Source organism: Silurus meridionalis, chromosome 7, assembly GCF_014805685.1.
Source record: "Silurus meridionalis isolate SWU-2019-XX chromosome 7, ASM1480568v1, whole genome shotgun sequence".
Lineage (NCBI taxonomy): Eukaryota > Metazoa > Chordata > Actinopteri > Siluriformes > Siluridae > Silurus > Silurus meridionalis.
This window is the reverse complement of record NC_060890.1, coordinates 20,032,000-20,045,315: the sequence shown is the minus strand read 5'-3', so window position 1 is coordinate 20,045,315 and position 13,316 is coordinate 20,032,000. Positions and strand designations below refer to the sequence as shown.

The 13,316-nt window shown below is 38.6% G+C and overlaps 1 protein-coding gene across 2 annotated transcripts in view; it reads left to right on the top strand.

The window, feature by feature from the left end:
- dock1 (dedicator of cytokinesis 1) overlaps nucleotides 1–13,316 on the top strand; it is a 269,769-nt gene that overhangs the window by 209,044 nt on the left and 47,409 nt on the right. For both annotated transcript variants that reach the window (XM_046852922.1, XM_046852921.1), the window contains exons 30-33: nucleotides 1,499–1,577; nucleotides 1,718–1,818; nucleotides 8,236–8,294; nucleotides 10,783–10,931. In XM_046852922.1, coding sequence (XP_046708878.1) covers nucleotides 1,499–1,577; nucleotides 1,718–1,818; nucleotides 8,236–8,294; nucleotides 10,783–10,931 — 388 coding nt within the window. The remainder of the gene's footprint in view (nucleotides 1–1,498; nucleotides 1,578–1,717; nucleotides 1,819–8,235; nucleotides 8,295–10,782; nucleotides 10,932–13,316) is intronic.

Genomic DNA, 13,316 nt, shown 5'->3' with positions numbered 1-13,316 from the left:
TAAAGTGTGGATGAATCTGAGTTCCCTCATAAACATAAAGTGGCAGACCACAAGGCTGTTTAGTCTCTGCCTTGGACTTTGAGCACAGTGTCAATGTGGCTATTCAATCCGCACCAGAAACACAGTATGTGTGTATATATATATATATATATATATATATATATATATATATATATATATATATATATATATATATATACATTTTTTCAATTTTTTTCAATTAATTTAATTTGTACCTATTTAATTGATTACCCAATTGAATTTAAATAATTTTTATCTATTTATTTATTTTTATCTATTTTTTATTTTGTATTTAAACCAAGCAGGAATTTTATTTAAAATTGTTTTAAAATGTAAACTGTTTATAATCATATTAATGTCACATTAATAATCAATTATAATCAATTATGTAACACTGTCATGACATAAGAATACTGCTCACAGTGACGGATCACAGTGTCTGTAACAGTGTCTATAAATACGTTTTTATGACCATATTCTTAATTATACATTTGTAATTAACAGAATACTATACACAATCCTGTACAGCATAAAGCTCCTGAGACTGTGATATCAGCTGTAATTAAAGGGAATTATATACAAACGATGTTTGTGTAGTGTTGGTGGCTTTGCTGAAGCAATGACTAATTCGATGTCTGCCTAAAGATGACACTTAATTCATTGTTGTTTGAAGTGAGTTAGTCAAATTTCTTACAGATTTCTGAAAGTCTTTAAATGCTTGGTGTTTGCAGTGTATTTTTTCCCCACATTGTAAGGATTGAGTAACATTCTGTAGTAACACACTAACATAGTGTTAGCATTGATATTAATGCATTTATAGTCAAAGCCTGTTTGAAATAGTGTGAAATGTTGCATAAGTTTCTCGTCCTCTTAATGCCAAAATCATGAAATAGATTTTTGAAGCTTAAATGTTGACAGCTGTTATGTGTGGATCATGTGTCATGTGCACCGCTAATTCCCTTCATTATACACTAGCATGTCATTAGTTTAGTCTTCATTTTTTCTAAATGTTCGTGGACATAAAAGTGTAGAAAACTCATTCCTATGCAACTGTAATTTGTAGTCCTCCTAATGTTGTCTTAATGTTCTGTTAATGGTCTCCTAATGTTCTTCTGCCACTGCAGTAGTTAAAGGCTGGTGATTAAGTTTATCGTCTGTGTTTTATATCCACTCTTTTTCTAATGCAAACCTTTGTGTGGCTCAGGTCAGAACACTTTCTCACACAGAGTGGGTGTTTTTTTTTTTTTCCCCCACCCTTATGTGTTTAACAAGCTGTGTTTATGAACCTCTAGCTAGGAGACAAGCCCTGTAATTACAGGAAATGAGCTAAAACAATGATTTTGAATGTCGTAGACAGGGTTATTACTGTTTCACTAATGAGGAGAGACTTCGTCACCTGGAGCAGTTATCAGCAGCTTGTGGCGTGGTGTCACTTCAGTTAGCAGAAGCTAAACGAGGCCCGTCTCTTATCTTTCAGAGTCTTCCTGCGAGCCATCAATCAATACGCAGCCGTGCTGAACAAGAAGTTCCTGGACCAGACCAACTTTGAGCTTCAGGTGAGTGTTAAATTTCAGATAAATGGGTTAGAATACAGGGAGAGAGGAAATTGGAGGGTAGATATTGCAACGTTCGGGTGGTACAGCGAGGAGAGAAAAATCGTAAATAAATTATGCCTTTCCCTTTCTTCATTCTTCAGTTGTGGAATAACTACTTTCACCTGGCCGTGGCCTTCCTTACCCAGGAGTCTTTGCAGCTGGAGAACTTCTCAAGTGACAAACGAGCGAAAATCTTTCAGAAGTGAGTACTGAGTGTGTTTCTCACATCAGCAGGCAGCTCAGTCCTCGCTCTCCACTTCTCATCACTACCACTTCATATCCACCCTTTCCCTTTTTATTATCTGAATCCTGTTATTGTACTGCATCAAGAGCAGTTGCATTTAAGTAAATTAAATACAAGAAAACATTATTCGACTTCACATAGTAAAGAGTAGCACTGTACTTTGAGTTCATATCATAAACTGCAGAAGGAGAAAAATGTGTGAAGGAACGAACCAACAGTATTATGCTAGATCAACTCTACATAGGGTATTGTAGTGCACTATATTTTCAGTTATTCATTATTTCAGATTCGGTCATGGATAAAGTGTGCCTGTAACAAGATCCTCAATTTTCGGTTTTATATATAAACATATATATATATATATATATATATATATATATATATATATATATATATATATATATATATATATATAGTTAGTTAGTTAGTTAGTTAGTTAGTTGTATACAAATAATAACAACTTACATATATTTGTTTACAGAGTTCTATTAAAAGCTTGGATACTTTGCAGTAGGCAATTAAAAGTAGACCATGGGACCTTAACCATGCAAATGAATGCTGATAACCAATTTGTAAATGATCTGATAATGTAAATGATCTGATAATGTAAATGATCTGATAATGTAAAGGAAGATCTGGTGCGTTTCATTTATGTCATGAACAGAGCCTGGTTTCATTTTCGAAAATCATTCCACTGGAAACCACAACGTAAGTGATTTCACACTTACATAATTAGGAAAGTCGACTGAAAAAGACAATTTGGCAACTTTTTATTGTAGCTGCCTGATTTTTGGCTTGTTGAACTGCAGCTGTATGATTATGAAGGAGAACAGGACGATTTCAACATTTCAGTTTTTCCACAGTTGTTAAACACACAGTTAGATCCATCTGAATAGCACTTAATTATTTATAGACCCGTTGGTCCACACGTCAGCTTGGTGTTTTGGCACGTCATTAGTGTAGAATGTAAGAAATGGTCTAGCGTGCGTTTGTGTTAATGTAGACAGATACACTATATTTCCAAAAGTATTGGGTCACCTGGTCATAAGTTTTTTTGAGCATTGCATTCCTCATTTAGTCCCAATTTGCTCTTATAATTCCCTCCACTTTTCCGGGAAGCTGTTTCACCAGTTTTTGGAGTGTGCTTATGGATCATTAGCCACAAGGGTATTAGGAAAGGCAGGTACTGATGTGTAGGTGAGGAGACCTGGGGTGCAGTCAGTGTTCCAATGATGAGTAGGGATGAGATCAGAGCTCTATAGTAAGCCACTCAAGATCTTCCTCTCCAAAGCATGTGAAGCAGATCTTTACGGAGCTCACTTTGTGCACAGGGGCATTGCCATGCTGGAACTGTTTTGGGTTTCCAAGTTCAAGTGAATGCAAACTTTAATTATAGCGCATCTAAAGACGTCCTACACAATTGAGTGCCTCCAGCTTTGTGGTAACAGTTTGGAAAAGAATCACTTATAGCAAGAAAGGTCAGGTGACTCAATACTTTTGGAACTATAGTGTATCTCTCAGCACAACCTAATGAAATGTGAAGAAATTATAAAGGGTAATCAGTTGGTTTTGGCTGCATGGAAAAAAAAAAAAGTCCTCAGACTGCCGTGTGTGCCATGATGGCTGAAGAGCGTAATTACAGGTATGCAGGTATTGGAAAATGGGAAATTGCTTCTTTCCATGGTTACATTTAAGCCCCTGATCTCGCTAAATACACTGACATAAAGCTGAGCTTCTCTCAGTGCAAATGGATTAATTTCAAGGCCAATATTTCTGCCAGTCAGGCGACTGTTTGTCTGATTGTGGTCAGCTTATTTAAAGTTCAGTGTCTGTCTCCTAGACCCATAATCTTGACACCATTTCAACTTCAGCATTTCCCTCAAGCGAACGCTAAATACACACAACGCAATTTTTTTTTTATTTTTTTTTTAGCTTTACTTATTCAGATTAGATTTTTCTTTGGAAAAAGTGGTGCCGTCATTTGAACTCACAGCTTGCCGAGAGGGTGCTCTGTGCCTTCAACAATTAGAAATGCTGCATTAGGCCAATATTCGTGTCAGGGACAGTCATTTTTACTTCTTGCTTCTGAATAACTCAGGTCAGGGTGCCCTGGCCAGGAACAATTTTTAAACCTTGTACAGTATGTTATACAAGAAAAGTTGCCAGGAAGCTGCAGTTTTGAATTGTTCTGTTTTGAATTGTTTGTGTTCTTTGATTATGAGGTATTGCTTAATATGGCTGATAAGCCACCACCACTGTTCTCTTGAACTATTACAAGATAGTGTCAAAAAGTTTCCAGACTAGCTCTCTTTACAAGAACAGAGTTTACACACTATCACCTTCAAAATAGTCCCCTTGCACAGCAACACTGTGATCCCATTATTCCTGCCACTTCTATAATATGCTTTGGAAGTCTTCTTTTCAGCATGTCAAGCACCTTCTACTCGTGCTGGATCTCATCAATGGTGTCAAAACGGCGACCTGGAACTTCAACTTGGGGTTGGTGCAGAAGTAAGGATCATGTGGATTGTTCCCTGACGCTTATCATGCACCAGTTACCGAATGGTTTTGACATGTTTAGGGGTTTAGCTCGTTGAAGGTCTTCCTGATCGTGCCACTCAAAACACCTCGAACGACTCGTTGCAGCATCGTTGTGTGTCAAACGTACGTCTCGTCAAACGTCTCTGTGGCAGATTTGCCGAGTTTCACACACTATTTCAAATCGCAGACGTGGTAACACTCGGGGTCAGAATAGAAATTGAAATGCTGTTTGTTCAGCAGTACAGGGTGTCTAGAGGAAGGCAATATCTATCCTCTTCCTCATACATTCCAGGCCTCACAGATGGCTGTGATTGGTTAGTGCCATTATGATTGACAGGGGAGAAGGTATGTTTTTTCTCAGCTAATCTGGTCTCTTGACTCCCAGTCGTGCAAGGCTTTGACTTTCTCAGAATTCGACCGTTTATTCTTACATCTTCCTAACACCTGTTTTGAGAGAGTTACAAACCAATCCCAATTCAGGACATGCCACATAATACAAAAATGGTGACAGTTAAACAGGATTGAAGACTGTAAGTCAGAAAGAAGTGTTAGCTGGGAAATGCAGTGTGAAAGCTTTTGAGGTCAGCTCACTTAAATCAATAATGACTCATGACTATTGGCTGAGTTTCAGTATATTCTTTTATTTCACAGATATTGTGTGATAAAGAAAATGATTAAACGCAATATATTTTCCATGTTTGGATACAGTAGCATGAAATTCTCCCTTCTCTTGAACTAGGAGACCCAAACCTGTTCCAGCATGAAAAGTTTGATTCTACTGATTCTATTGATTGTAGCCCATTTAATTTTTTATGTGTAAAGCTTTCTGGCACTCCAGAGGGGGCGACGCTGCCCGATTGGCTAAAAAAATTAAAGTAGGAATTGCAAGGGGAAAAAAAAAAACAAAGGAAGAATTGTGAGAAAAAGAGTCGGAATTGGAATATTAATATATTGGAATATGAAAACATGGAATATGGAAAAAGTCGGTATTTGAATATCTAAATTGGAAACGGGCTTCCATATTGATGACCTGTCCAGAGCTCTAAGTGTTTTGGAGCAAGAGTGTTAATCTAGTGTCAGATCCCTTATAAGTGTGTAGCTGTGGTGATTCAGGGTTAAATCATTTTCCTTGATGCATTTTTGTATTGAATGCAATAAACAAAAACAACCATACTTATGACCAGGTGTCTGCAAACCTTTGGAAAAATAGTGTATTTTAGGTCATGGTAAAAGGTGTGGGACAGGTGATGGATGTCTGTCAGTTTAGTGGTTTAATCTTTCTTAGTACAGTGTTTTAAATACAATGTGTAACCTGTTGATAATAAAAAGTTTGGATTTCTGCATGTGAAGAAGGTTTAGATGCCATTGGATGTGTTGTGCTTTAGCACTGTTGCTGTTCACAGCTGCTGCTTCTGTTCAGAGTTGAACACTTTCAACACAAGGAGACCCAGGATCGGATCTAGCTTGAGATGCTGTCCACTTTTGTGTTAATGAGACCTTGATTTCTCCTGTCCTTGTCACCATAAATTATGCCACTTTGTGAGCTTATTGGCAAAGCAATCAATGGTGGATGCAAATTCAAGAGAGTGCCTCAGGTCCTCTGAAATGTCAGTACGTGACAGTGTGGTGATGAGAGGATATTAACAAGAGTGCAGGCCTGGCTCAGATTTATTGAGTGTTTTGGAGCAAGAGTGTTGATCTAGTGTCAGATCCCTTATGTGTGTGTAGCTGTGGTGATTCAGGGTTAAGCCGATTCTGGGAACGCTGGCTAGCGAGCGCTTTAGAGGTCTCCTGTTAATTACTGTCTCTCTTTTTTTTTTTTTTTTTTTAAACCCTTCACCAGTCTTTGTACTGACCTGTAAATCTGTCGGTAGTAAGAAATGAAACCCTGGATCACTTTGCCACCTCCTAATTTCACATTGGTGGTAAAAATGTGCAGTGTTCATGCTACACAAACTGCTTGTTCTGGTTATTCTAATCCTAGATCAGTAAATGAACACAGTTTACAGATAATGTAACCCGGGATGATTTTGCCTAAAAGAACGTCTTCAATTAGTATATCTCAACATCAGGAATGTCACGCTTCCCACACGGTAGCAGCTCTTGTCAGATGTATCCAATTATGATCTACCTTTTGAAGGGTTACTTTAACCAGAAGGAAGAAATTGAGCGGGATCGTACGTTATCATGCAGATGTAATCGTTAAGTGGTATTGTTTTCTGGCAGTGACAGACACCAAAAGTTTCATTAGTGTACTGTTAACTATAAAGTCCTGACTGTCCTCTTTAACTGGGAAATCTTTGCACACACTGACTAAAAAGAAAATGATCTGCTGCTGAAAGACATGCCAGGGTCGTGTGTAATTACAAACCAATCCAGTGCTGCTGATGCTACTGATGATAAGAGTGCAGAAGAAAAGACTTGTTTTTTTTTTCTGGGTAAATCTTCAGTTATTATAGGCCATATTCAGAGTTGAGATACGACTTAATACTGAAATTGCGCACATCCATAATCATACCTCAGATTACTCACATAAGTGCTGGGATCATATCATATTACATTCGACAGCAAGGGAACAAAGACACTGTTTTCAGTTTACCTTCTATTCCCAATTTCACTTAAAGGCAAGTGCTTGTGTTCGAATGCAGTGGTCTGGATGGTTCAGTGCTTTTTTTTTTAAACAGTTCTGGCAAACCTGTAAGTAGTTTGTGAAAGCTGAACTAGGAAACTCCATTTGAGCAGCTGTGTAACTGTACCTCTTTCATAAATGATATATTGTGGCATAATGTAAAAGATACCTTCAACGCTATTGCCCATCAAATAGTTATTCGAAGTCTTTAGTGATTTTACATGTATGTCCGAATGCATGTTCGCAATATTATTCAAATTGTAGATGCAGGTGGTGACATAATAACACTATCCCAAAGATTTCACGCCGTTATACTCGGCTGTAGATCAGCAGCATTTTGCCGCTGCCACATAACTGATTTTTATGAAAGCAGTTATAACTTTAAAAGTTATAACTATAATGAATATCCTGGGCATACAATTAAGCCATTTACTGCACAATTATTAAAGAGTTATGTAGAATCCCGATATATGGTGTCACCCATATGAGAATGGGTTCCTTTATGGATTTCAAACTCTTGATGTCACACAAAAGAGGATGGGTTCCCCTTTTGAGTCTGGTTCCTCTCAAGGTTTCTTCCTCACCATCACCTCTGGCTTGATCATTAGAGAAATAAATATTAATAAAAAAATAATAATGAAAAGCTGAATCTATGAATTTTTATAAAGCTAGTTTGCTGCAAATGTCCATTGTTAAAAGTGCAGTACAAATCCAATGTAATTAAAAGTGAACCAGCTTTTTAATGGTTCTTTTTACCCTGAATGGTTTTTGGAACTGTCATTTTAGTCTCCTTGATTCTGTCTTTTAGTTTTGGACCATTTTGTAGACGGACATATCTAAATGTCATGGCTTCATACTGTGTTAAAGCTTAAAGACCTTCTCTTGCTTTTGGCTTGTTTATTAATCCTGTTCTGTATTACTCACAGATTCGTGTCCTCATGTAACAAAGGTACCAAAAAGAAAAAGCTAGCTTGATTTATTTCAACACGCTAATCTTATGTTCTTTAGGGCATTCATTCCGTAATGTATTATTTCATTTGTGCCGCCACACCTGAGGCCCTTCGTGTTCGGAGAGCATGCAATTTTCTGTGGCAGAGAAATAATTTGTTCAGCTCCTCAGATGTGAGAGGCCTTGGACAGGAAGAAGAAAACAGAGTCTGCTTTGTGCTGCCTGAAATGCTGAAATGCTTCTGTATGTCTTCCAGGTATCAGGACATGAGGCGCCAGATTGGTTTTGAGATCCGGGACATGTGGTACAACCTGGGTGAGTGTCTCGCTGCAAAATCTACTTAAAACAGAGTGGAGTCTGCGGGAAGATTGTAAATGTCATCTTAGTTCTGCGTTATCCGTTATGACATGTTATTTTGAATCTGAAGGTCATGTACATAATACATATATATATACATATATATATATACATACACAGTGAGGAAAATAAGTATTTGAACACCCTGCTATTTTGCAAGTTCTCCCACTTAGAAATCATGGAGGGGTCTGAAATTGTCATCGTAGGTGCATGTCCACTGTGAGAGACATTATCTAAAAAAAAAAAAAACACACTGCAGGAGGGATTTTGGCCCACTCCTCCACACAGATCTTCTCTAGATCAGTCAGGTTTCTGGCCTGTCGCTGAGAAACACAGAGTTTGAGCTTCCTCCAAAGATTCTTTATTGGGTTTAGGTCTGGAGACTGGCTAGGCCACGCCAGCACCTTGATATGCTTCTTACTCATCAATCTTCTTCCCCCAAACACGTTTAGTGGAATTATGACCCAAAAGTTCTATTTTGGTCTCATCTGACCACATGACTTTCTCCCATGACTCCTCTGGATCATCCAAATGGTCATTGGCAAACTTAAGACGTGCCTGGACATGTGCTGGTTTAAGCAGGGGAACCTTCCGTGCCATGCATGATTTCAAACCATGACGTCTTAGTGTATTACCAACAGTAACCTTGGAAACGGTGGTCCCAGCTCTTTTCAGGTCCTTGACCAGCTCCTCCCGTGTAGTTCTGGGCTGATTTCTCACCTTCCTTAGGATCATTGAGACCCCACGAGGTGAGATCTTGCATGGAGCCCCAGTCCGAGGGAGATTGACAGTCATGTTTAGCTTCTTCCATTTTCTAATGATTGCTCCAACAGTGGACCTTTTTTCACCAAGCTGCCCGTAGCCCTTTCCAGCCTTGTGGAGGTTTACAATTTTGTCTCTAGTGTCTTTGGACAGCTCTTTGGTTTTGGCCATGTTAGTAGTTGGATTCTTACTGATTGTATGGGGTGGACAGGTGTCTTTATGCAGCTAACGACCTCAAACAGGTGCATCTAATTTAGGATAATAAATGTAGTGGAGGTGGACATTTTAAAGGCAGACTAACAGGTCTTTGAGGGTCAGAATTCTAGCTGATAGACAGGTGTTCAAATACTTATTTGCAGCTGTATCATACAAATAAATAGTTTAAAAATCATATATTGTGATTTCTGGATGCGGTGCACTTTGGGAAGAAAAGCGCAGCCGGTGAGAGAGTGCCGGTGGGAAGGCACGTACCGGGATACACATGAGCGATAACAACGACCGCCGTGAACCAACTTGTACCAACAATAACGGACAGTGAGAGTGTGGAAGTTTAAATAGGAGCTGGTGATGATGCTAAACGAGCACCATATGTGCGCGATTGAAGCAGAGTTTCAGAGAAAGCGGCCAAGAAAGCACCTGACACGCTGAAGGGGGCCGAAGGGGGCGTGGCAGGGGGATTCCTGACAGATACATACAGATGTACTGTATGTATTTTTATAGCATGCCTTAATCAAACAAATCACGGCAACAAAAACACGTGCATGCACATTCTCATTTATTAACGCACATCATGTACATAAAGAAATTTCAAGCACGTTAATATATTGCCGCCATTTTGATTTTCGTTTATCTCGATCATCGGTTACCTCGATGCTTTTTGGCGACCCCCTAGGACATCGACATAACCGGGCTCCACTGTGTGTGTGTATATATATATATATATATATATATATATATATATATATATATATATATATATATATATATATATATATATATATATATATATATATAAAATATAGTATTACAGCCATTACAAAAACAACGTTCCATTTCTTGGACTGGCTACAAATGTGGGCTTGTGTGTCAAAAAGCTTTTAAAATTGCAGGTTTATTTTTTGCATTTAAATCAGCTGATTAGCCACATGCTTATTTTTAAAAGAACACTGTGTATGAATAGTTTATATATGTAGGTGCTAATTGGAGAAGAGGAATCATGTTCAGCTAATCATATTCAGTGCTGAGAACATGTCAAGCTTTCTATTTCCAGCTCATTTTCCAAAGGAAAATCCCACATCTCATTGCCACTCGAAAAACCTGGCACAAGTAGAACACATTTTTGCTGTTGTTTGACAGTGATGAGACAAGGTCTGTGTATACAAAATTCAGTAGGTGAGAGTCAAAGAGAGAAACCTTTAAACCTTCATAAACAAAATAAGACCAGCTGCAGATTCTTGTGTTTTTGTGATGGTGATAGTTTACAGCCTTCTTGTCATGTAGAAATGTTTTAAAAAGTAATATATGTTTTTCTCTGGAAAAAAAAAGTCTGGATATTTAAACAAATTATAGTTCTGATTTATGTATATATTTTTAACCAAAAACAATGATGACCCCCCAATGCAGGAGCCATCTCATCATGCCTTTGTGTTCTTTTATAACTTTGGCTTTGTGTCCTGGTTGCTAGGTCCACACAAGATCAGGTTTATCCCTGAGATGGTGGGGCCAATTCTGGAGATGACACTCGTACCAGAGATTGAGCTGCGCAAAGCAACTATCCCCATCTTCTTCGACATGATGCAGTGCGAGTTCCACTTCACACGCAGTTTCCAACGGGTCAGCTTATTCCCACAATACCACATTACAAAAGAACAGCAAAGCTTTAATAACTGCTTATTCCAAGCTTTTCACTTTCCGCTGGATTGCTTCTGGCAAAACCCACAAGTCCAAGTCAGAAATAGTAAGCTTTGAGAGGAGCAATGATGATTCGGTTTCGATGGCTCAACCGTAAATGCATTAGTCTTCATATCTATTCCATATCAAATAGAGATAAAGCAGTATTTCAAAACTTCAAGAAGTCTTAACAAATGTAATAATAGAAGTTGTGCTATAAGTCGTCCAGTCCAAGAAACAGAATTGACTTCCATTTTTGCCGGCTTGCACAATCGCAAATGTAACGCTGTTTTATCAATGCCCTGCTGGCTATTATTTAATGAAAATAAATGGCAACCTTTCCTATTGAAAGCTGGCATTTAATATCTAATGACAACAATGCATACGTAAATGTAAATCAGGGAGTAAGCGATTATTTTTACCTTCGGGATAATTGTTTGCCTCAACTGAACGTCGTCTAATATCCACTTTAAATGACATTCGTACGCGTCGTACCGGATAAAATTGGATTTGTGGATACGTCATTAAATCAGTTGCATGAAGCTTTTTCTTTAGACATTTGTGAAGGAAAACTTGGATAACTGTAGCACCTGCAGACACACTTAAGACACTCAAATGTCCAGCTGTTAACTCAATCTGTCACTTCTGGCTCTGCTGAATACATGGTCTTTGCTCTTACCTGCACTTCTTTTTGTACACCTACCTGTTCCATTACTATAACATGGGTGTGCAAACAAATGTCGCAGTAATTGGATTTGATCAGCTGCATTTCAGACACACAGTTTTATGCTTGCTTTGCTGTAGGCAAGCAGCAGCTCAGTGGTTAAGATGTGGGACTTCTGATCAGAAGGTCACGAGTTCAAATCCCACCACCACTGAGCTGCCACTGTTGGGCCCTTGAGCAATGCCCTAACCCTCAACTGCCCAGTAGTATGAATAAAGGTGCCCTGGAAAGAGGAGTCTACAAAAAGGCATTAATGCAAATGTCTGTATGAGCAAAAGTTTGAAATAGATGTATATGCAACCCAACACACATAGTGTTAGCAGTTAGCTAGCAGTTGGATGTTGGTAGTGTTGATGTTAATCCGTGTGAAGTGACGCTTGATGGTATCTCTGTTCATTTATTGGCTGTGTTAACGGGTATGAAACTGGAAAAAGAAGAGAAAATCCTCTTTGTTTTCAGCCTGCTGCTGTAATGTTATGATCCTTATTAACATCTTGATTATTCAGATCATTCATTAAATTAGTATCCACTTTATTTAAAACCCCAAATTTAAATCTTCAGACAGGAAAGTGTTTTAGACGTTACACATAATGCAGTCTCTGGATCTAAAATCTTCAATTCGTCTAGATAGATTCATTTTAAGGTGATCTCACATTGGAGAACGCCCCCATTTTGAGTTTCATCTTAACTCCATGAAACACGCAGTTCGAATGCTCAGGAAGCTCTGTTATCATGTTAAAGGCATAGTGCTTTTTGCCCTAAATGCTATGCCTAATCCCTTTGTGTAATTCCACTTTAACATTAGTTCTGCCTCAGGCTCTCTACTCTTTAAACTTTGCACTGCTTATTCCCTTCAGAGAAGCATGAGTTGTCTGTGCTCAGTTTGACCCTACTTTAGGAGGGCAGGTGCTTTTCCTCTCTGTGCAGCAGCCAGAATAATCTCCAGCCTCCTCAGCGCTTGCTCACTGCCACTGTAACGCTCGCTGCTTGTCTGCAGTTGCTGTGCATTAACCTGCATCTTATACTACTTAACCAGCTTTTATCATGTTTGCTTGCTCTATAGTACAGTGGTCCACTGGAACTCACGGGGGTTACATTCTAAGACCCCCCACGAGTTCTGAAAACCCGTAAATTTTGGGTGCACCCCCGCAGCCCCTATGGTGCCTCAGTGAATTCATCTAGACATTGTCACTTTAATACAATAGTGTTTTTAAAAATGTTATAAAATTTATTAGTGAAAACATAGTTTAAAATGTCATTCCTAACATTCCTAAACATTCGGTCCCAATGCACACAAATTTTAAGGTAATCCGAAACTTAGTTCGTTACGTTCCAAATGAGAACCTGCAAATTTTTCAGGCCGCGAGTTCCAAACCGCGAATTATCGGGGGTTGACTGTACAGCTGCCTGTTTCTGTGTCTGTCTGTCTGTCTCTGTCTATATATATACTGTATATATAAGTATATCATATAATTTTATTTTATTTTTCTCTTCCGGTCTGGAACTCTGTCCTCCTCGGTTGAGTGTTTCATTGCTAGCGATGATGAGCAGATGAAGAAGCTGCTTTACACTGATTAGGCTTACAAACACCGAGCGAGAGAGAG